Raw genomic sequence first — 25,266 nt, 5'->3', positions numbered from 1 at the left:
AGCAAAGACTCAGGGGGGTGAATTCAAATTCATGTCAATCTTTTCAGCTTTTAATTTTTAAACACCCTTTTGAAAATCCTTTTTCCCTTCAACTTCACATACTACTTTGTGTAGGTCTGTCAGATATTCATTCAATGAAAATAAACAAAAGTGGTTGTGGATATAAAGTGACAAAAAGCTAAAAATGTTGACAGGGGAAAAAAAGATTTTACAAGGCACGGGACTGCACCCTTGTATCTCTGAAACGCCCAAGATTTAATTTACGTACTTGTTATCTAAAATGTTTGGGCTATTATGGAAAGAATAATAAAAAGATTATGAAACAATATCAACATTAACACCAAACCATACATCTAGAAGACACACATATTGTTAGATAATCTGCTGGTGTAAGTTAGTTGTTACCTGCAGGTGGCATACCGTAGCCCGGACCTTGTCCGTTGCCTGTCGTTGAACTGTTGTTGCTCGTTGGCTGACTGTAGGAGCCAGAGCTCACTTGGTTGATACCAGGGGCTTGGTAGTTTCCCTGCCTGCCACACACAGAAGGAAAAAAAATAAAGTCTTTATTAGATTTAGTAGACATGAATCAAGTTAGTCACAATGTAATGACAGGCTGTGGAGAGATGCTGGTAGCAGAGGAACAGAAGTCACATAATGACAGAGATGCTACTTGGCAGTCTGTCATTGCCGCCCTCCTTTGCTGCTTTAGGAAAACACTAAGCGCCACGTACATCTGAAAGCCGCTAAAAAGACATAGCATATCTCTGATCAAACAAACAGCTCTTCTGAAAGATTTAGAGAGAGCACGTAGCATCGGGAAAGAAAAACAAAATCTCTCCAGTCGCCTCTTCCACTAATCCCTGATCCCCTCCCCACCACCACCACCACTCTTTTCTTTCTCCCTCTTCCTCTCCCTGAAGTCATAATTTAACTAATTAAGGTGTGCTTTTGGAGAGGATCTTGTTATTTGTTGCCATGGTGGCAGCAGAAATCAATGCCGCCTGCTCAGCCTGACCCCCCTTCGCAGGCAGCTCATCACATGGCACTGTGAGTGACATCAGAGGGGTTTTATCTGCAACCTTCTGAATGCTAGCCATCCAGACAGAAAGGTAAACACATGTTTGGACGTATTTCTCTTGCTGATTAGAGATTATCTCCTGGACGACCATGTAAGAGAGACAGAGAAAGACCTTGCAAGACGGAAAAAATATGTAGTACAATCAAAAAAGGATTGAGATAGAATGTAAAGACAAATCATGACAGGATGCAGTGGGGGTGGGAGGGTTGGGGGGTGATTCTGGCTCAATCCAGATTTAAACGTCAGTCAATCCTGTCCTCATGTCCCTCTTTCTTTTTAAACACAGACACATCACTTAATACCACATGTTGGAGACGATACACATTGCCTGAGAGGAGGGATCGGTTTGGTAAACCTCCCCATAATCTCATCTCACAGATGTAATTAGTCATAGAGCACGGCAGATGATACATATGTAATCCCTCTATGGGGGCCGAGGTGCACAGGGGAGCTCCATGGCAAAGAAACAAGTACACCAAATCCATGCTTATCTGTCCCTGTTTTCCTGTAACGGCAGGAAGGTGGTGGTTGTGATGGGTGGGTGGCAGGGGGGGGGGGGTTAGACTCCTTCAATGCTGCCTACATGTTTCCTAAAAACCCTTGCATGAGTCAAGAAAGCAGAGATAAATTTACTTTTTGTCACATTTTGTTAATAAGAGAGCCAGTGCGAAAGCTCACAGAACTGAAAAGAATGTTTTCAAATTTAAAATGTCTTCAGACCTTAAAAAATGTCCCACATCCCACCCTGAGCGAAATAAACAAAAGTTCTCCTGTGAATACTGAAGGATCCAAATGATCAACAACAACAGCAGTGGTTGGTGGATGTTTCGACTGTGGCACTCTTCTATTATGACTAATTCATGTCATAAAAAAGCCCATTAGAAAGCACTTGATGGAGGCACTGCACAGCGTTTAATCACGCTTAATATATGCATGTGCCGCTATCAGGGCTGGGGGGATGGAGGGGCGATGAGCAAGGGAAAGGTTTGGGAGGGGGGGATGGCATAGCACATCCATCTTGCTCTTGGGCACCTTTGCGCAGGCAAAAAAAAAAAAAAAAAGAAACAGTATCCCGTTGCTGCAGAGAAAGAAGAAGAAAGGAAAGGAGGACAGAAACAAGGTGGAAGGAAGGCAACAAGGGACTCTGAGTTGTGGATGAGTCCCTTATGGACCAAAACGAGAGGCGTACTTCGAGCTCACCAACCCGGATCTGGAAGACATTGCTGTTCCTTAAAACTAAGATGAGGGAAAACTCAAAAATAAAAGACTCAAAATACAGACGCCGGTATACTCAAATTTGTTGTCTATGAGAATTTTATGGAAGAAAATGCGAGAAGTGTACTATTTACAGTTCCCTGGACCATTCTTTCTCAATGTGTACAACATTTATGTGGCATCACATTGCATTACATCATAATTACTCAGCTTTATAATGTCAGGAAACGTTTTTTGAAGCAACATAATCAAGGAACCAAATTTATCCTGCTCTGCTCATCATACCTCTGAGGAACATGTGGAGTTTGCAGAAAACACATTAAGCTTTCTCCAATTACAGTATCTGCCCAGGTGCTCTTGTGCCTTGTTGTGTGTTGTCCTATCACCATGGCAATGCTGCTTTGTCAAAAGTGTGATGTGGGTGCAAATCTGGCTTGAAACATTGGAAGACTATACATTATCTTTGCTTGCAAAACATATAAAATGTATAACAAAGTTTTCTGTGACAAACGTGCTTCTTGAAGTATTTTCAGTTTATTGCCCGGCTTTTGGGGGATAATTTTTTAAGCTTGTCTAATCCAACCTATTATTTATTCAGGCAATAAACAACCCTTAATAACAAGAGACCTATTAGTGTCTGGATTAAAAAGAAAAGCTACTGTCGTACTATCCATCTATTGTGATGTGGAACTGTTTTTTGTATCTTTAGATGATAACAGGTGAAGAACATCCTGTAAACATCTATATCAGCAAAGTCCTTAAGAAAAAAACAACTTTAAACTGCATCATTAGGCAGGTAGTCCATAAAGTTACTCTTTTTCCAATTTCTTTACTACACTAACTCAGTTTTGAAAAAAATAATAAATAAGAAGTGATTTTCATAGCTACCCACTGGTCCTGGGCACACAGTAGAAGACCAACCCAAGTAAGATGCATTTTTTGGGTCTTTTGTCCAAGTTTTTCTACTTCTTGAAGATGTGAGTTACAGAGCCTGTTCTTCTATTGCAGACATTGTTTTAGGCCTGACATGTCTTCTTTTACTCTGCCTACACAATATGCCGTCTTGGTGAGACAGAAAAGCTAGATGGAAACTTAGGTGAAAAAGTAGGTCTACAAATCAATTTAAAAAGACCTTAGGGAGCCTGCAGGAATAATTATTTTAAAGACTACAAGAAACTCTGGGAACAATAATGAAGAAATGAGGGTGAGGTAAGATTCTGCAAACTTCTGACTACTATAAAATAGCGATTACATATCCCTTCTGCAGCTGGAAATATTTAACCCATTAAAATTAGAATTATAGATCAATTAGATACAGGTGCATTCTAAAGATTTATATTATTCTACATATAGTGTATAGGGATATATTTTAATAATTATTCTGTTACTTTTGATAGTCATGGCCTAAAACTACAGAAATAAAAAAAATAATTTTATCAGAAAATATGAATTTTAGCATATTCCAATAAAAAAAATTATAATACAGAAAGCTCCGGACTAGTAAATCCATGTATTCACTCACCTGACTTTGTCAGGGCTGTTTTTGCATAAATTAATGTATATATGCAGCTTGCATGGAAATTATCAGCCTGTGGGTCTGCTGAAGTGTTAATGACTCCCTAAATTCAATAGATTAAGTAGGAAATTAAATGATCTATAAGATTTCAATCAGGTAAGATGGAACATTTTCTGGCCAATCAAGCACAGTGACACCATGGTCATTAGAGAAGGTGCTTTTAGTAATGTGGACAGGTGGCAAGTTCCTCTGGAAAATAAAATCAGCTTTGCAATAAAGCCTGCCAGTAAAGGGAACAATGAAGTGCTGTAAGATTTTCTGGTAGTTTTTTTTAAGGAAATTTCTTCCTTCCACTCAATCTTACATTAATAAGCTTACATACAACCACCACAAGTATAATTTCTTTAGAAATTACTTTTTGCAGCAAACAATTCTTGTCGAGAGTCAGTGACTCTTAAGTCAGCAGTCTTCAATGTTTGTGGAGATCACAAAATATATAGTTTAACAGTCTTATAAAAATATTGTAATCTTTTGAGAAACTCAGCTTTTTATTTTCATTAGCTTTGAATGATGCTTAAACAAAAATCTTTAAAATGTGATATGAACATAATTTTAAAAAAGTATATTGTTTTGGTTTTTATTTATTGCATCTAGACCTTCAGCTCTTGTTTTTCTACCTGTTTCTCTAATCTTCTCTCCACACACACAGACACAGACAGCCGGTTCTCCCCTTTTACTATGTTGTCCATGTGTGAAGGGCATCTGAGAAGGCCACTCTCCAACCACAGGGAGAGTGTGTGTAAGCACTGAAGTGTGTTTGAGCGTGTCCTTGTGTTAGCGCGCAGGGTGGGTGCCGTTGCCAAGGGGATGCCATGGTTACGAGGTGCCAGCCAACCAGCTGACGGTTTCTCTCTAGCAGTGGCAGTGCCTTTGTCCTTCATTCGCAGTGACAGGGGTGTGCAGCGATGCCTCCCAGTGCCGCTAACTGGACGAGACAGCCCAAGCACTGGGACCGCAGGACCATGTGACGGCTGCTAGGCCACTGCCCATTGATCTCCTCTGCTTGGTGTGTGTTTAAGGGTGTTTGGGAGAATGTAGAAGGGAAAAAGAGCCAGCAAGAGGCTCCTGGATGGAAGGATGGAGAGGATCGGCTGGAGGCTATGAATTATATATGGACCCAATCTGTTCTCACGGCAGCTTGGGCCCCAAACTCCTGACTCAACTCACAACGTACATTTACAAACATCCAGACTGTGGACCAGAATAAACCCAACACACACTTACGGGCAAAATAAAAGGACAGCTTTTAACATATTAAATCCAGAGAAAAGCTACTTCCCCCCCTCCCTTTCAAACATTAAACAGCTCAGGATGGATGGATGAAGGAGAAGCCATTTATTTTGCCCATCTAATGAAAGCAGAGCGCGCCGCAGCGCTGCCAAGACTGGGAGCGACAAAGCGCCACAGGCAGCATCTTCCGTTCTTGACATTCAAGCGCTGCTCTTATTTATTTAGTAAATTTACTTACTAAGGAGGTCAGAAATGAATTATTTGGCGAGGATTTGCCTGGGAGCACTTTCCTCTCTTCTCCTCATTCCTCATCCAACATTTTTCTCCCCTCAATTTCCTTTTTATTTATGGCTCTCTTTTTTTTTTTTTTGCTCTTGCTCAACTAAGTGCTTATTTTTACGACAGCTCGCCTGTTCCTATAGCTCCAGGAACTTTTTTTGCAGAGTGTCGCCAGTAGCGTTGGGAAGTCATTTGCGGAGCCAATTCCACCCTCTGAAGCTGCTGCCAAGGAAAAGCTTATACCTTTTAAGACTTTGTGTTCCCCTCTATGTTTTCCAAATAAACATCAATCTCCAGCTGCCTAAAATCCTGTTGTGCAAACTCTTGCAAACACGCTTACCCCCTCTTTCTCATTAATGATACTCATAGAACTCAAGGGCAGCTTTTCCAAAAGCTCATCCACTTTTCAAATATTAGATTTGTAGGGTAGAGAATACTGCCGTGCGTACATTTTTCGTTTTACAAAGTTGATATAAAAAGAAGGTATTAAATATTGGCCATAACAATTATTTAAACATCAATTCTAATACAAGTTAGAAATTACCTGAAGATGTTGGTTCAATGGAGTGCGTCTCAGTATTTCAGAATATTAATTCAAAAAGTGAAAATTATATGTTATGTAGATCATTACACACAGAGTAATATACTTCTATCCCAAATCATTTTTATTATGGCTTTCAACTAATTCGTTGCAGTAGTGCATAAGAATGTTACATAAGACCAATATAAGACAGATTTATGTCAGAATATTATTATTATTATTATTATGATATTAGGGTGGTGGAAGGGGTGAAAGGTCGCAAAGGCAGGCAGAATGGAAAGCTTGAACTGCAGACTGAAAAAGGAAGCTTGTAGCTTAAATAGATCTCCCAGATTTGGGTGGCATGTTAGATGTATTCCAGCTAGAGTGGGAACGATCCTGTGTGAGAGAGCAGTGCAGCTTGAGTAGAAGAAGTACATTTAACTGTTCATTTTACAAACATATTTAAGTTTTATGTACAGTACAGACCAAAAGTTTGGACACACCTTTTAATTCAATGAGTTTCCTTTATTTTCATGACTATTGACATTGTAGATTCACACTGAAGGCATCAAAACTATGAATAACACATGTGGAAATATGCACTAAACAAAAAAGTGCATAACAACTGAAAATACCCCTTATATTCTAGTTTCTTCAAAGTAGCAACCTTTTGCTGTGATTACTGCTTTGCACACACTCTGCATTTTCTTGATGAGCTTCAAGAGGTAGTCACCTGAAATGGTTTTCACTTTATAGGTCAACCTGCCCTGTCAGGTTAATAAGTGGGATTTCTTGTCTTATAAATAGTCATGAAAATAAAGAAAACCCATTGAATTAGAAGGTGTGTCCAAACTTTTGGTCTGTACTGTACATATGACACAGTTTGTTTATACAACAGAACAATTTTCTACGGGCCCACAAGTCTACAGGCCAACACGCCCTCTTCCTTCAACTGAATCAAACTGATTAACAAACAGAAGCGGGGCAGTTGTTTCTAATTCCAGTCTTGCGGTGGGGGCGAGACTGACACGGCTCAGGAGGGAACAAAAACACTCCACGCGCCACACCTAATGAAGATTTAATCTGGGCCCACGCCCGCAGCCCTGGGATGCCAGAAGTGGTCTTCCTCTGCTCATTTCGAATTCTTTTCACCTTGTGTAATGAAGTCGTAGTGTGTTTACTAATGTTTCGAGGGTGTGCGTGACTCGGGAGAGGACGCAGAGGCAGCATTGTGGAGGATTATACGTGGAAATGAAATGAAAGAAAAGGAGAGGAAAGAAGAAGAAACCTGCTTAGGATGTTTAACTAACTAGCATCTAATTTGGAAGTTTTGTAGCGGGTGGCTTTGGCAGCTTCTGGATAAATCATAAAAGATAAAAAAAAGAGAAAGAAACAGACATGTGCTACGACTAACAAGTTGTTTCTCAGACAGCGAGGAACTAAGTCTGAATGTTTCACAGTGTTGCAGAGATCTGGAAACACAAACGGGGTGCCGGAGCCCTTTTAACTGCAGGTTTTTCGGAGGCCAATTTTCTCCTGATCTCTCTCAGATGTGTAAAGTGGGATCTGAGGAAGAAAAAACATAACAAGGCCGCGTTGGAGACAGCGGAGAACAAAAAGCAAATTGGAGAGAAGAAAGGCCGAGGGAGATGAAACAGTCTGGGTAGGATAATAGAGCTGCACAAAGATGAAGAGGCCGATACAGTTGGGAGAGTTGGTGAAAAAGAGAGAAACAGGTGGGAGGAGAGAGGGGAGAAGCAGACAAGGAGGGATAAAAGATTGTGAATGAGCGACTTTGGGCAAGACGAACACTGAGGATGAGACGGACACTAACATAAAAAGTTTTCTGCAAAAATGTTCACTTCCACACTTCTCTTTGCGTTATCTTTGTTTTAAATTAGTCAGAATAGCGCTTTCTGCCAGAACATTAATTCCTATGTTTGGATTCTAAACAAAGGAGGTGGCAGAAGTAAAAGCTTATCTTACATTTAAACACAAACTCATTCTGGCAAGCAAATTTAATCCTGTAGCTTGTTTATAGAAGTCTTTGGTTGCTCCAGTGTACCTTGCAAAAGTATTCACGATCTTTGAACATTTTCGCATTTTGTCACATTTGATGGACGATGAACAGCAGCTTTGAAATCTTGCACCAGATTTAAGTATTGACTTTGACTAGGCCATTCTAACACATAAACATGCTTTGATTTAAACAATTTCAAAGTCTGGTTGTATATTTAGAGTCAGAGTGACAAATCTTTTGCCACTTTTAACAGGGTTTCCCACCAGAATTCTCCTGTATTTAGCTTTATTCATCCTGCCAATGACAAGCTTCCCTGTGCTGGAGGGACCAGCACCAACACAAGGATGTTGCCTTGTGTTTGCAGTATAATGCTGCCAACTCCTTGTTCAATGTTCATTTTCCCTCTCTTAATATTCTGTAAGGAAATGTTGGACTAACCTGACCAGCGCACCATCCTCTGCAGGTGCCGTGTATCTCATGACACTAGTTTTGTTTTTCATTTCCATACCAGTCTGTTTCTAGTCATTATTTCATAAAGACAAGCTTGGTGGGATTTTGTGAAGAACTGTTGACAAATTCTAAAGTGCAGCTCCTCCAGAGTTACCATGACTGGTTCTTGTTACTCTCCTTAATTGGCTTGTCAATTTAGGTAGAACACTATGTTCACTAATGTTCTCTAACAAACCTTTTAGACCCTCACAGAACAGCGGGATTTAGATAAATTATTTTACACACAGGTGGTTTGTACTAATTCGGTTAATTTGTGAAACGATTATTTGCACTGAATTTCATTTAGGTGTGTCAGGGAGATGTGGTGCCGATGGCACAATTTTCTGAAATTTATTTGTGAAATTTTAAAAACATAATTTTCCTTGCAATTTCCAATTATGCACTACTTTTTGTAGCTATATTTGATAAAATCCCAGTAAAATAAAATGTGGTAGTTATAGTGGCAAAATGTGGAAAAGATTTGTAAGGAAAATTATTTTTTTTATTTTTCCACTGTCCACTGAAGAGATGATTAGATAAAACACAGTGATAACTAGGAAAGTTGTCATCCTGCAGATGGAAAACATATCAAAGACAGATTTCAAAACAGAAAGAACTAAACCTTTTGCTTCCAGTGTGATCTGCACAGAACCAACTCCTTCAGAGATAAAAGACCCAACACAGCAAACCTTTCACTGTTAATAGTAAATCAAAATAGATCATATTTCAGCTGATAGACTATGAATGAAAAAGAATGAGTCTTCTCGTGCAGCAGCTCCACAGTGAGCGACACCTCTCTGGTTTCTTGGTGTAGAGACTGACAGCCGGCCTCATTGGGCTCAGCAGTGGGGATCATGTCATGTCACTTCTTATTGACAGCCCAGCCATCGCCTAATGGCTTGTTCAACAATTGCATTGGTGCCTGGGTACATAAGTGTATGTGTGTCGGTGTGAGAGGCAATGGACCCCCTGATGCACATAATTAATCATACATTCTGTCAGACACCCCCAGCCCTCCCCAGTATGTACTACGGTTTCGGTAAGTGAACAGAAATCTGAGACAGTGTTAAGAGTGTTCTATACAAGCTCTTCAAAGTGACAATGGAAATTACAGTAGCTTTTGCAATTAATATCTTATTTTTCTATAAGGAAGGACATTTTATGACTGTTGAAAAACTGCATTTTATCATCAGGGAAATCATTTCACCTTCTAGAGAAGATTAAAGGAATATTTATGATTTATGAGGTAAACATAAAAGAGGAAAATCTAGGGATCTAGACAGATGTGAAGACAATAAATTGGTTAAGAAAAGGTAGGATCAAAGGTTTTTGAATTAGGCTGTATGCATAATGCAGACCTAAAAGGATAGTTCCGAATTTCTGAATTGAGGTTTGTTTAAAATGTTTTAAGCTGTAGATAAGACTCTTGGTGTCATCATGTAGTTGATCACAGTGGCTGAATTTAATCACTAGTTTGACAGGGGCCAGGACTAATGCAGACATCTGCCATTTTATAGCAACTCCAATCTTGAAAATATAACAGTAATTTATGTTAAAGCTTCTAATGAACTTTTAACAACTCGTCATGTTTATGTTGGTGAATATTTATGAATAATCTGATAAATATTTAAATGGGATTGAGGTGGCGTGCCACTAATGTTTTGTGTGAAACAGACTTAGAGAACAGAACATGTAAAATGTTCCAGGTAATCATGGTGGTTTCAGAATATAAAACGTTTTATTTTGTTTTGTAGGGATATTTTGGTCTTGGCCACTGTCAGAATAGCCCACTTCAGCCTCTGGGATCAGTTCATCTGGAGATCATGCAAACTTCAAGTGTGTCATCAGCCATCTGAACTGTGTGTTCAAGATGTTTTTACAGGGGGTTCACGAGGACAGAAAATCTTACTATTGCTGTTTCTTTTTTTTTTCTCCAAATGTAGTAATCATCTGAACACTTTTGAGATGAAAGGTCTTTGCTCTACACACAGACCCACAGTGTCCACCAGGAGTTTAGATGATTATTAGCTAGCAAGCAGATGATTGGGCCAACTATGGTACTGCTTATAAGGCTCAGATGAGTTCATTTTTGTCAGTGCAGACAGAACGTCTACATGGTGTAGTATGAGATTAATTAGCATTATCATTGGGTCAACTTCCATAGCAGTTACATTAATTCAGATTTTTTTATCTGAGTTTAAAAGACAAAGGCAGTTTGCTCTAGTTGCATATCAAATTATATACACTAGAGTTTTAAAGGAGCACGTCTATATACACCAAAGAAATGCAGGGCAAATACACAATAGTGTGATTAGGGAATTACTTTTGAAGAAACCCTGAAGGCCATATAAAACAGAGGAAAGTTTCACTGAAATCTGACTCATGCTTCAACAAAAGATCAGGAAAAGTGCTCTCTTGATGGATTATTAGGAAAAACCCAAACTGATAAGAGGAATGAGGAAGTCTTCACAAGCGACAGTCATGTTTTCACAAGTTTTCTTCAGCAGGGTTCAGGGAAAGTTTACTGCCCACGCAGTCCCTCAAGAAATCACTGTCTTTAGCTTCACAAGCATTCATAAAGTCAAGGCGCTGCCGCTGATGAAAGAATTAAAGCCCTTTACTCAAACTCTGTTAGATCATAAAAGAGTTTCATTTGTGTGTCTGTAGGAGCCTGGTGTCATTTTCGTGTGCTCTCACAGTTAAAACCAAAGTGTCTCTTTTATTCTCTCATGTGTTGATAGTACTGTATCCACGCCACAGCGCCTTCTGAAAAAGCCAATATCTGTTTTTCCCCCTCCCTTTTTACAGTGAATGGCTCTGAAATCAAAATGTCAGGGGCTTTATGAGATGTGTAAAGATAAGTGTAGTTCTAGAAATGGCACCCAGAAGAGTGAAAGCCCTGAAAACAAACACAGTCTCATAAAAGTGATGCAAGACAGAGATGATTATTAGCCTTAATAATAGCAAAAAATTGCTGACTATTTCTGCTGGATTCTGGATTTCTTTAGAAAGCTGTGAGGAACTGCACAAATGTCTAAATTAGTTTTTTGTTATAAGGCAGTCCTTCTTGGAATAATCTAAAGAGGTCTATGTTTATTTTTTATTGTCAGGCGTTCTGAAGATGTTCTAAATGTCATCATAACGTCAGGGTAAAGGACTGGATCAAAAGCAGCACAAAAGTTTGTATTGCAAGCGAACCTGCCTCTATAGATGCAAAGTATAAGGAATTTAGAGATGCACAACAATATCTTCTAATTTTGTTTTAAAAATACTTTTTTGAGATGAGTGAATATACCATACTTAGGCCAATCTTTGGTTTGGATGCTGTAATAGAACAAAGATGTGATGTCAGAGGAATTAAAGATATGTAAGAAACTATTTTAAAGTCAAACTGCAGTTTTGTACAACACATTCATGCCCGCAGCCTGTTCAGGCAGTAAGAGGCCAAGGAAATAGACTTTCAGCAAATATCAGGACAAGTTTTCACCCACAAACAGCAGTTTGGTACAAAAAAAAACATTCACAGGAAAAAACAGACTCAATTTTAAAGGTAATCTCCTGGGACCTTGCAGTACTTTTACCTGTTGTGCACTGAGTTGGCTACAGCTCCATCCTGAGGTTTGCGATTAGATGGAGGACCCATCCCTGGTCCAGCTGGTTGCGGCATGCTGGGAGAAGTTGGACCCATTATTGGGTAGGTCCTGTTCTGGCTCCCTGGGGCGTGGCTCCGTCCTCCGGGCCCTTGTCCGTGCATGGGGCTAGTGGCATTCATCCCCAGACTGTTGGACAGGCCGGGGCCGCTGTAGTTGCTTCCGGCTGACCCAATGTAGTTAGAGGGCCGAGGGTAGTTACCTGGATTAAGAAAATAAGAAGACAGTCATTAAGGGGAAAAAATGGAACATAGTTAAAAATAGATAAATTATGTCATCAGTTTAATATTGTTGAGCTTGGGCAGATTTAATGATGTCCCAGGAACATAGCAGTCAGATAGGCTTCATAAATTTGAGAGAAACTGACTGTGCTTGTCAGCTCATGCTTTAATATGCACTACTGCAGCACAAAGAACAATTTCATCCCACTAAACAATAACACCATGACAGTAAACCTATCTCAATAAATACCGTGACAGGTAAAGAATGAGAAAAATGTTGAGAGCTGAACCAAGTTCTTATTCATAACTTCTTTAAAATGCAGTGTGTGCAAAAAAATAAAAAATAAAGAAAAAAAAACAAAAACATTAGGGTGTGTTTCTGGTGACATTTTTTTACAGTGCTTCAGGTTGCTGGATAGCCTTGGGAACAATTTCTAAGCTTAAGGCTGACTTTGTGAAACACTTGAGAGGAGCTCTAATCTGCAGTAAATGCTTTCTGGCTGCCCTGGAGTGCCACGCGCCCATGATGCCAGAAGCTTTCCTAAGGCACACTTAAACCCCTCTATTTTGGCTTTAAAACCTTCACTCAAATCCAACTGCAACATGAAAGAAAGGACCATGTTGGCAAGTACAGTGTTGCTATACAGCACCTTGTAAAAGTATTCACACCCTTTCAACATTTTTATATACATTAATGCTACAATCACAAACTTCATGTTATGTGATGGGATTCTATGTAATAGACCAGTTCAAATATGGGTGTTTTTGTGTATGCTTTCCCTCCAATCAGACTGAGTCTGAACTTTTTTTCCAAAAAAGAATGCGATCAAGTCTGTAGACATGCAAAGCTGCTGAAGACCTATTCTGAAAACTTATAGCAGCAGTTGCAGGTAGAGATTTTTCTACGCACTATTCAGTCATGTGAATAAATATTAATGAATGACATACTTATTAATTTTGATTTGTAAAATATTTTAAAAACCATTTATCCTCATCCTTCTACCTGAGAGTTACAGTATGTACCAGTTTGTTTTGCCTTATGTCATAAAATACCAATTAGATGCAATAAAATCTGTGATAAAAGCAGTTTGGGTATTGTTGGTAGGTGCTGTACATCCAGGAACACTAAAAGACACCTGCTATAACAAGCGAGTGCTCCTATAAAGAGCAGAGTATTCCCTCTTCAGGCAGAGCGCTGTTTCCACAGTGATACTCCCTTCCCAGGACAAATCCCCTGCAAAATAGAATTAGAAAATGTGGCATTTCCCATTGTAAAAGGGACTATTTATTTTTGATTTGATTAAGGGTGCTTTAGATGGGCCTCACTGCATAATCCCCTGAGAATTTGTCTGGAAAAGGGGATCAAGTTCCTTTAAAACCTTGAAGGCTTTTCTGCACGCTCAAACGAAAAGAAGTTAAATGACAATATTCCACACAGGAGGGGGAGAAAAAACAACTCTGAAAATGGAAACGGCTTCCCACTGTCCCCGAGTCACTTCAGTAAAAAAGCACTATCGGCATGACATAAGCCAGCGAGGCCTCCGAAGAGACTGGAGCAACAGAAGGTTGGAAAGCAAGCAGAGGAACACAGACGAAAAGGGAGGTAGGGAAAAAAAAAAATTCCGACCCTCAAGATAGGATTTACGGTCAATGGAAATAAAAGTCTTTCCCATAAAATTCAGCGATTCCACTTGAATTTGTCCAGACATTGTAATGAAATCTACAGTGGGAGATGAAGGAAGCTTTAGTGAGCCGGCGAGCTGAATACGGCTGACACCTGTCAAGGGCTTTGGGGCTGTGATAGGGAAGCATAGAGGAAGAAAGAAGGCCTTAGGAACACTAGAGCGGCCGGGGAATGTGGGAGTTGGCGGTTGTATGTATGGTACATGATTCATGTCTAAATGAGCATATCCACTGTGAATGTGTGTATATATATATATATATATATATATATATATATATATATATTACTTTAAAGACCTCTCAATAGCACATTTTCAACTTGAAAAATCTCGTGAAAATCCTGGGAAAGCTACCACACTCAGCTCAGCTGGATGGATCCTTTTCAAATGAATAAGGTCCCAGTCAGTGACCTCGCTCAGCTCTTTTTGGACAGCTGTTAAGACCCGTGGCTGCTGGCCACATTCTCCATTGCCTGGGCGGACTTGGTGGTTTTTGGCATCTGTGACTGACTGAGGCTCCAGGAAACCTCCCGGGGAGTTGTTTATATCATACAGTCTCATTTTCCTTTTTATGTATGGGCTAAATAATCAAACAATTGGGAGTAAGTGTGTGGAAGTTTCCATGACTGAGTTTTCAGTTTTTCTTGTCCATCGTGAGACTAAAGGATCAGAATGTCTGAAATTAGCTTGCAAAATGCAGAACTCATCAAGTTTCATGCAATACCTGTGATTGCCTAAGGTGAAAGAATGACGGCATAACTTGGGGATAACATTAAAATAAAGTTCTCCAATCTATCTTGCTTTGTCCTGACAAAGTGGACTGCCAGATTACTTCTTCAAGGACAGATAGTGAACTAACCCATGACTGAAAGCTCAGCCGTTAAACTCCAAGGTGTAATCTTTAAAGGTTTTCAAATACTTTCAATTAGATGTGCTATTAGAGTAAATTAGAAGAGAAAGTTGCATTATTTTATGAGGTAAAGTTTTAATTATTCTAGAGAAACACTAAAATGAATTTTGAACAGTGTTTTTAAAAACTGTTCATATGGATTCATAAACGTCATTAGGTTTTATTGGAGTTTCTTGATAAACTAATATAAAATAGATATGCGCCTGTAGGAAGATGAACCTCAACTTTAAGTTTCTTGTGATTTGGAAAAAACTTAAAGAATGTAATACATCTATTTCATTCTACTTTATAACTCACTACCTCATATTGATTCCTTGAAAATATACTTAAGTTTGTGTTTGTAACCTAACCTGGAATGCATACCATCCATTTTATGTACTTTTACATTCCATTCTTGTTGCTCTGGAAACCAATTAAGCAGAACCAAAGGAAAAAAATTACAAGGAGGACATTTTGTCTCATTTGCACCTTCGTGTGTCCTTATTTTTTAGCCTGTGTTTCCAGCATGCTTCTTCACACTCCGAGCCTTTGAGGGGGAGTGCTGGTGATATTCATAGCTTGATGAAGGGGTGGAGGAGGAAAATCACGGTGCTTCGTTCACAATTACATGGAAATTCTCGACTTGGTCACGGGTTTGGTGGACGCTCCATCCTTCGCAGCGTTTTAATCCCTGCAGTCCTGCAGGAGAGCTTCAGTGTGACCAAGGAGATTACAGTCTGCTGCTTCTCTCAGCAGACTGGACCGGCCAGAGCTAACAGCCGAGGCAGTCTTACGGTGGAGAAAGGTACAATGTGCCCTCAGGGCCAGTGAACGTCCATCAGTGAGGAGTGGAACGCAGAATACATGACTGCATGTCTGAGCTGCCGAATACAGTATGCAGAGTAAACATTAAGTAAGTGAATATTATCCTTTTTTCCTCTCTTACATTTCATAGCTGGAGTTGGATCGTTGCAGTGGGAACCCTTAAAAACACTTGGACTCACCGTTTGTTGCAACATGCTTGGTTGGAAAGATGGCTTTTTTCTAGCATCTCTTATTGCCTGAGGCCCACACATCCTCCTACAGCCACCTCAGCACCTTCCCCAGTAGGGTTTCTGAGCCACAGCGGGGCTGGGGTTCACCTTGGGGCTACTGAGCTCCTCAAACTGTCAATTTCCTTCCAAGACTTACCGACTCCTCTAGGCACTGGCTTGAGTCATGAGTTTTCTTTTTCTCTTTTTTGGAGGTTTGGGGGGCGATTTAAATTGAGGCTAAGGCTTAAAAGTCCTGTCTGCAGCATGGTCATTACCAGTGGAGTGCCTTAACCCCCTTGAGGTGGGAAAGGCAGTAGAGGGAGAAAAAGCAGAGCTCAGACAGACACCAAATCTCTTTTCTGTAATGGTATAATGTCCTCCTCCACCATCTGATTATGAGTCTGCTGTTCCCAACATGCCGGCTCTCAACCGTGTCCAAGTGCATGTCTTTACAAACAGCTGTTGAAGTCATTTGAGTCCTAAAGAGAGCTTGATGTCAACACAAAAAGATCAGCTTGACTTTGGATGAAGACGGCTTTCAAATGAGATACGTAAACATTTAGCAGCTTCAGTATTGTTTGTAACTGCTGAGCTGACTTCTGGAGCTCATTCAGACAGAAAGAAAAGAGGAAAGGAAGAAAAATTTGTCAAGCCCGATCTCCATTTATCAGTTATGGACTTATGTAATGATAAATTCAGAAACAATAATATTTAGGTACTGCTTATAGATTTGCTCATTTCTAAAATAGAAATAGCCATCTAAAACAGGATGGCACTACCATATATGTAAGACAATGTTATTTTTATAAAGGGACACGGGTATGGCCAACGGAAGGTTGACCACTTGATACAGTGATACAGTAAGCATCGTTGCTTCAAAAAGTGGAATAAAACACTTTTAGTGGAAACTGACTTTCCTCTTCACCTATTAAAAATGTCTATCTGCAAAAACATTTTTGGCCAAGGATTCTAAAAAGGTCTTCATTTAAAAAAATAATCTAAAACTGAGGGTCATTCTTTCAAGCCACAGCTGCTACAAATAGCTTCTGCAGTAAGTAAATGCGGCAGCTTTTCTCTTTTTAAATCCAAATAAAGTTCATCAGGCAAGAATTTGTTTTAAATAATGATGGCCACTAATTTTCTTCAGTGTCAACAAAATGAGGGAGCAAGTATTTTAAGTTCTATAATATTCACCACATGTGTAGCATTATCATGAAGTTGCATTTTAGGGTCAAACCACAAGTCGGTATGAGAAAACAAACTAATGGATTTATAGAGTGCTGTGACAAGCATTTTCCACAACACAACCTTTGTAAGTAACATGACTGTAATTCTGTCTAAATCCTCATGAGTAAAACACAAACTAGTTATATAGAGAAAAGTGAGACTCACATAATCACAACATGCCATTGTAGTGGCATGGTGGAAAAAATAAAGGTGAGACCTGTTGGCATTAAAGGAAATATGCTGACCAGAACAAATGAATACTATAATCATTCATTTGCCTCTGTGGTAAAATAGAGGCCAACAGGATTCATCAAAGATTGTTTAACTACCTCCCTAGTTAGTCAAGTCTCCAAGCTACTGGTGTTTCTCCTGGGTTCCTTCTCTGGGTTTCACAAGTCATCAAATAAATCTTTGCTTTAAGAGATAAAATTCTTGATGGGAAATATTACTTCCTATATCTTGTTCCTAACCTCAGCATTCTTCAGCAACTAAAGATTGCATGTTGTGTACATATTACCTATTGTCTGATTCCGAACATAGACATGAATACTATTGTGAGCTACAAGCATGAGCATAGCTGAAAAGAAAAAGTTGTAAAGATGACAGATGCACTTTAAAGAACCTCCACTCTAGTTGTTATCCATTAATAAAAAAGCAGATTCTTCCCCTTTGAAGTTATTTTCTCTTCTATCCTTCCAAAGAGTCTTGCGCTGTATTTCTTTACTGAAAATGTTATATCACACAAAAATACAAGCTCAACCTCCATCCACATAGATGAGCCAGAAAAAAAATCAGTAGAGCAGAGTTCAGGGACTTGGAGCGAAATTCTGTTCTTGCTAATTTGTTAGTGAACCGGAGAGAGGGAAGGGAAGCAGATGGAGCTGTCATTAAGAACAATGACCAGCAGCTGTCTGCCCTGTTCGACACACACGCACCCTGACCTGGCCCTGGCCGAGCCCCGGAATCCCTTTGAATCCTTAGAAATATAACTAGAACTGAGTTTATAACAAGACAAAGGCAAAAACAGCAAAATCTATCAGCCAGAACACATTCCTGAGTCACTGCAGTGGAAGATTTGGTTAGTTAAATCCATATTTCTACTTTATGTTTTGAAAAAATATGTATATTCTTGTAAGGCAGTAGCTGTTTTGTTCCCAAATTTGGGGTAATGGGATTTCTGTCTATTTGCCAGCAGAAAATTTTCGTCACAGCATTCCTTTTAGGACCATTTAATTACCTTTATGGATGCCAACAAAAGACCCACATACATAAGATCTTGGAGGAAGATGAGGGATAAGGATGAAGTAATGTGAAAATGATAAGCTGTTATTATCCGGTGTCCTTCAGTAAGGTAAACTATGCCGGTTCTAATTGAAAGATCACCATCATTTAATATCGGGCAGGAATTACTTTTTCTGTTGTTATATATGTATTGGTATAAAGGTATGCCGTCTAAAAACATTGAATCCAGCACCAAAAAGTAGTGGGTACAGTTTTACTATATGTAAATTAGATTATTCTAATATACAGATCTGTTGTAAATACACATAAGTGAGACGAGGAGACATTGAGCAGTTTCTGATGGTAACATCATTTCTGTCATAAAATGGAGATTTCATGCTCATCTGCCTCTAGAGCTCCTTCCAGGCTAGTCGGCTTCGCTGTCGCTCTCTGCTTCCTTAATTTCTCTATTTCTCTTTGCTTACTGGGCTGTCAGCCCAGCCAAAGTCACATTAAGAGATAAGAGTGGGAGGAGAAAGGAGACCAAATACCAAACGCATTAGGGCTATTAATCAGCATTAACAAATGTGAGGGAGCGGCCGCAAATTTGGAAAAACATAAGCACGGACGGGTGCATTTATCAAGGTGACACATTAAAACTCACATTAACCAAAAAAGAAATACCACAATGTTTCTTGTGGTGTGCTGCCAAGGGCAGAAAATAAAGTGCAACAGCAGATGTCAGCATTTGTTTGATGGCCGGGTGTTGCATGTTGGAGAAACAAATAGGAGAATAAGGCCTAATTATAGAAACTGATCCAAGCTTTTTTTCTCAACTTCCTGGATTGTGATAGATTTCTTTCTTTCTTTCTGGAGTATCGGAAATGCTTAGACTAATGCGTGATGAGACTGATTTTCTGAAAGACTCATCAAACCAGACAACCTCCAGTGAAATACTGAATAAAAGAACTACTGGTCAGAGGGCAATATGAAACAAATATTTAGGAGCTGACATTAATGTTACATTTCTGCAGTGATCAATCTACATTTATGCACTATTTCAAGAATGAACTTTACAAAACATACTATTTATCACAGAATAAATTCAAAATTGAGTATTTCCTCTGGTATTTGAGGAGAAATGTTTGCATGGATCACAATGTAAACACAGCATATTAAGGCACACTGATGGATCAGAATTATACGTAGAATAAAAGACTACTGTATATGCTGTAACTGCTTCACAAGTCACTATTTTTGTACCTGATTTGGCACTGAGGGAATTGGCAGGAACCTTTTATTTGGATCCATTTCTCTACTGTAAACTCAGGCTGTCACAACAACAGAATCAGGGCGGAACAAAACTTCGAATATCGTGGCTATACTGTCAGCACAAATAAATCAAGGAACTAGTGGAAATACCCCAAAGAGGTGCAGCAAGTATCTAATTACATGCATTTGGAGAAGTTTGCAGGTGCACTAAAAAGGTATGCTGAAAGAGCCAGATCAGATTACAAAATAAGACCTAACATCTGAGACAACTAGTGATGAGCAAATCCATCCATCCTTCATTTATGGTGCCCATCTCCAGCAGTGATTGGGTGAAAGGCAGGGTAGACTCTGGACAAGTTGCCAGTGCATCACAGATTTGAGAAATCCCATGAATGTAATTTGCTTAGAAAGGAGATTGAACTTTATGCCTATTGTTGTACATTTTTGATCATAAACCACTTTTATTCTAACAGCAAAGCATACAGAGATTTCTGAATTGATCTGAGATATAAAACTTTATCTACTTAAAACTAAATGTTATGCCTCAACAAATGGAAAGCCACAAGAATAAACAGAACAAATAAAAGTGCAGCATAACATCAAAATGTCAGCCACAGAGACAGTAAACATAGTAACTTAGTGAGGAAAACACATTTTATGTTGTAATAAAGTATTTATTCTTAAGGTTTATCTATAAAATAGCCAGGATTCAATATAAATATATCCCAAATATATTGAGATTATTTTAGTGTTTTAGTAGCCTCTTAATTATCCATGAGTATTTTTTAATTGAAACAAATGCAGCATCCAAGTCTCATACAAAAGTGTGTTACATCAGAATTTCATATTTTGATTGTATTTTACCTAACTCAGACAGTGACATTTTCCACTAAGATGCTATATAATCTCTCAGTAACATTCATGCTCAGAATGTTATTTAATTTATTTACTTTTTGACAGTAACCAATCTAATATTTTATACTGGACAGCTGTGGGTCTGAGCAAGTTATGTGCTGCGGCTGTTACATCCCTGTGTTACTGCTGTTTCACTCGAAATGATGCTGTAAGGATTCACTTATCTGACACTTTAAACTTTGGAGATTTGTTATTTCTAAGGCACAAATTACCTAACTATGATATTCAATGTTTTGTGTGTCAAATTTAGGAATTCAGCTCCAGTCTTCCACAATTTGACCAAAGTCATGTTGATATGCCGTTCAGAGCAGGCTTTGAGAAAAGCTGGTGTAAAAAGTCTTGAATTGATTTGCTAATCTGATCTCAATCAGTGTTTGGACTTTGCGAATCTCTGATATGAAGCTTTAAAACATTTTCCTCTTTTCCTCATGGCTAAAACCAAAACATCTCACCAGAAATAGAAACTGATACTCAATGGCTAAACCTTCTGACATGTCAGCTGGCCTCATCACTTAGGCGCTCCCTCATAATCATATCATGAAGAGGGCCAGGAGGTCTGTTCAGGTTTCAAGGGCCTCATGAATAATCAGAGAGTCACATTGGATTTTAATGCCCACCGTCAGGCCCTCCACGCAGGAGGATAGATGGTTGTACTTATCTGTGGGGGTTGTGCGTGTGTGTGTAAGAAGTAGATGATGAAAATGTCTCTGAAAAGGAGTCCTTTTGTATTCCTAATTAGCAACCTCGTTGACACTGTGGGGGGAGTGAGGGTTCAAAAGTCCTCAAAAAATGACAAGTGTGGCTTTTTCTGTCTGAACCCTCTCTGCCTGGATGATGTGAGGCACTCCTCTTCCTAACATGACTGGTCAGAAAATTGAAGTACATCAGGTGAAAGTCATGACAAGAGAGGTTAGTTATAATCCAGTGTGACAGGAACCCATTCTTTGCATTTAAATTTTAAAAAAGAATTTCAAACTCTGGACATTTTATTCCATCTTATAAGCTTAAAACTTTTATTTTGACATTATTTGATAAGATGGCTTGTATTAAACATCTTTGTTGTTTTGGATCTTAGAAAATGTGAAAAGTTATTAGATAAAAACATTTTACACTAGACGTGACATAATCCACTCTCCCTAAAAAGTAGGTATTAAATAAAAAAGGAGAAAAACATCCCAAAACATCGCTGTATTTGAGATAAAAGAAGAATTACACGTCTTAAAATAGGAATAGCATTTGCTCTTATCGATGAAAAAATTTAGAGAAACATTCCTAACCTTGGTGTCCATATTGGGGTCCTTGAGGTCCATAGGGACCTGCAGGGCCACTCTGTGAATATGTTCCCATGCTGGGATACATTGAGCCTCCGTGGGATGGGTGAGGTGACATGGGAGGTCCAGACTGGGGAGGTGCAAACTGCGAGCCAGACTGGTTTCTCTGCATGTTGGACATAAAACCTAAAACAGACAAACACAATTAGATGGCAAACATACCCTTTACTTCTGAAAGTCCTAATTTTTAGGAAATGATTGTGGCTACAGATTTCACTTTTAGCCATGTTGTAAACACAAAATGTTTTTTGCAGGTATTGGGTATCCAGGTGCAAGTCTTTTGGTGTTTTTGCAGCTTTGCAAAGCCAGAGACTGAATTATTTTGCAAAATAATTCAAGTTCCGTCAAATTGGATGGAGCGTGTCTGAATAAAAAATGTTCCCTTGTGCCACACATCCTTAGCTAGATTTAGACTTTGACTTTGATAACGGATTTGCAGTTTGCCATTGTCATTTAAAAGTGGTGTGTGAAACAGTGCTTATTCAGATGTGTTTGGTTATTGGGGTTTATTTGGTGTTTGTTAATTTTATAATGTAATTATGTATTAAATGTCTCTACGACTGCTGCGTTCCTTGGTCTTCATGATACTGCTTGTTCACTAAAGCAACCAGATTTTATCTGAGAGATTGAATTTCACATAGGGGTACTGTATTTATTAATTAAGTGACTTCTAGGATTTATCAAAAATAAAAGGAATGACTACTTGTTCACATCATATTTAATACATTTTCAATTTTCACATTTCTTGCTTTTCCAAATAATTTATCAATGTTTTAACCGGTTTTAAAGGATTCCCCCCCCCCCCCCCCCCCCCCCCCCCATTTCACAAACTATGGAACAAGTTAGCTTCTCAATGAGCAAAATAAGAAAAGACTATTTTAGTGTTTTTTGATTTTTTGTATCAAAACTTAGTTCTATTTTAAGAACTATTTTAAGTGCTAAGGTTTTGAAAATTTAAACTGGATTATTCAATAAATAAAGAGGTTTGAAATGTTTTTTCTGTCTGTATAATAAACATCAAAGCAGACGTTTGGTTGGGTTTCCGGTTAGCTCTTCAAAACCACAGAAATAACTGTGTTGGACAAAACTGTGTAAAAGACAAATTTTATAATCGAAAAGAAGTCTGAGTGTAAATACTTTTCCATGTTTAGAAAAATAACAAAATCCGATTTCTTCTTGTAGTGTGAAAAAATGTGATGGATTGTAGAAAAGAAGAAATCCTCTTTTCTATTCAGTGTCTTTCAATTTTGAGAGGATCTGATCTCTTGCATCTGTGTCATCTACTGTTAGTCATATATACACTGGTGAATAAGTCAGTATGAAATAGGTGTTTCTAAAAAACAACAGATTGACATGTAAAAGGATCCCTGAACACAAATAAACAGAGAGCGCAAGCATTCACTGAATGCTATTGCTGACAAAAGCCAGGTCAAGTACACACCTGGCCTCAGAGAAACATGTAGCTGTAAAAGCTGAGTGGACATAAAAATACAGAGCCCCACTCTCCACAGAACAGCTAGTGATTTGACCGTGGCTACTGTGTTATTCTAAGCTGTTCTGTCAGTAGACGTGTTAAAGCCTCTCAGGCCCAAACTCGCCCGCACCATTCAAATTGACATTTGCAGCGATCCTCGCCTGGGCTTCGCTCTTTCAAACAGCGTTATTCGTTTTTTTTTTTCTAAAAAACTCGCTGAAAGGTTTCCCGATCTGCTGCGAATGGAGAAAGGTCGCTGGACGGCCATTGAGGGAAAAGAGAGGGTGTGTGGGTGTGGAAATGTGTGTGCGTGTAAGTGCGCTATTGCAGATTAGGTGTAAATGGATTGGGTCTGCTCGGCTGTAAACTTTCATAGCCATCCGCTTTGTTGAATGAGCGCACACAGGCTGACTCTTTAGTGAGTTTGGGGTTTGGGGAGACTTGTGTAATTCCGTACTTCTGCAAGGAGAGCGAGAGAGAAATGCAAAGATACTGGGAAAGGGAGGCAGAAGTTTTCAAATGCTCTTAAGTTCATGACTGTGCATATGGATATACATATTTGCTTTCTGAGTGTGCGTGTGAGTAGGAGATAAAGACAGAGAGCAATAAACGCGCCGCATGAGTTTTTTTGTGCAGCACAGAGACGCAGGCCTAGGCAGAAAGAGATTCAGCAAGAGAGAAAGTGTGTGTGGGAGGGAAAGACAGTGCAACGGAGGGAAAAGAGCGATTGGGGCCTGAAAGTGCTTAGGCTGCGAGTGCTGGGTTTAAGGAGCGAGGACATTATTGTAATGTTTTGCTTCCATTAGGGTAAGGGGATTCTGGGAGAGGAGGAGAAAAAAAATACTGAGTGTAATACCGCACTTTAAATTGCCTGGAAAATGGATGGGGAGAGAAACATTGTGCAGACAGTGCTAAAAGCAAATAACACATTCAAGGATTTTTCTCCCCACCTCTCTCTCTATGTGTTTCGTTCCCTCTTCACACACAAACACAGACCGTTCTCTTGTTCTGGCAACGAAGCTCTCAGCTGGACAACAGCGGGCACGTGAGAACAAAGTAGGGAGTGAAAAGGGGACGGTCAGTGGATTTATCGAAATGAAGAGCAGAGAGAGGCTCTTAGGGAGACCAGCACTTGAGCAAAGTGGGGAGTACAGTATATCTAGAGGGAGGGGGTTAATCCGAGCACAAGAAAAAAAAGCATAAACAACAGTCGACTCTGTTAACAGTGCTGAGTTTTCCTGGACTTGGCTGGGGGAGGCAAAGGGGCATTTGAGGTTTACAGGCATTAGAGAGCAGCATTAAATCTCCAACTTGATTTCATTAGGGCCCCACTCTCTCCCTCTGTCTTCATCCATCCACTCCCTCTGTCTCTCTGTGATTTTAACTGCTCTTTGGTTCGTGATGGAGAGGGAGCCTCAGTCATTCCATTAAGGTCAATTCCCAGTCTTTCAGGCTTTTTGCAGGGTTGTGTGGATAAGAAAATTAGAATTGCAAAAATCAGCAAATGTGCTGTTTGTACAAACACCTGAAAAGTGGTCATAATTGCTGGAGACAACCTTGAGTTTGGCTAGGGCATTTGCCCTCTGGGTTAGTGTTCACATAGCAAGCTTTTTGGAAATACATTTATTTACTCAGTGTTAGTATTACTGAATCTGCATTTGACATAGATGATTAAAAGATGCTGACTAATGGACTAGAAAACATGAGTGACATTGTCTGGTACTCTGCTAAAATGGTCCAGATGTTATTTAGCAGACTGGGACTGCTTTGCATCATATAGCAATTAAAATTTGACCAAACAAAGATTACTAGTGGGATTAATCAAAGCTCTGTTCTCATAACACTTATATATTTAATATTGACATGTATACAAATGTCTTCCACCTTAATGAATAAAGGAAAATGTATTATTGCTGTCTCTAGAATGCTAAGATATACAG

The 25,266-nt window shown here is 39.2% G+C and overlaps 1 protein-coding gene across 3 annotated transcripts in view; it reads right to left on the bottom strand.

The window, feature by feature from the left end:
* Window positions 1-25,266, bottom strand: part of LOC114134312 (AT-rich interactive domain-containing protein 1B-like) — a 195,364-nt gene that overhangs the window by 20,857 nt on the left and 149,241 nt on the right. For all 3 annotated transcript variants that reach the window (XM_028000831.1, XM_028000833.1, XM_028000834.1), the window contains exons 7-9: window positions 21,799-21,978; window positions 11,992-12,262; window positions 406-530 (exon numbers count right to left, since the gene is read on the bottom strand). In XM_028000831.1, coding sequence (XP_027856632.1) covers window positions 406-530; window positions 11,992-12,262; window positions 21,799-21,978 — 576 coding nt within the window. The remainder of the gene's footprint in view (window positions 1-405; window positions 531-11,991; window positions 12,263-21,798; window positions 21,979-25,266) is intronic.

The sequence above is a fragment of the Xiphophorus couchianus genome, chromosome 19 (assembly GCF_001444195.1).
Source record: "Xiphophorus couchianus chromosome 19, X_couchianus-1.0, whole genome shotgun sequence".
NCBI lineage: Eukaryota > Metazoa > Chordata > Actinopteri > Cyprinodontiformes > Poeciliidae > Xiphophorus > Xiphophorus couchianus.
Note: the sequence above shows the minus strand (reverse complement) of the source record. Positions and strands in the feature narration are given on the sequence as shown.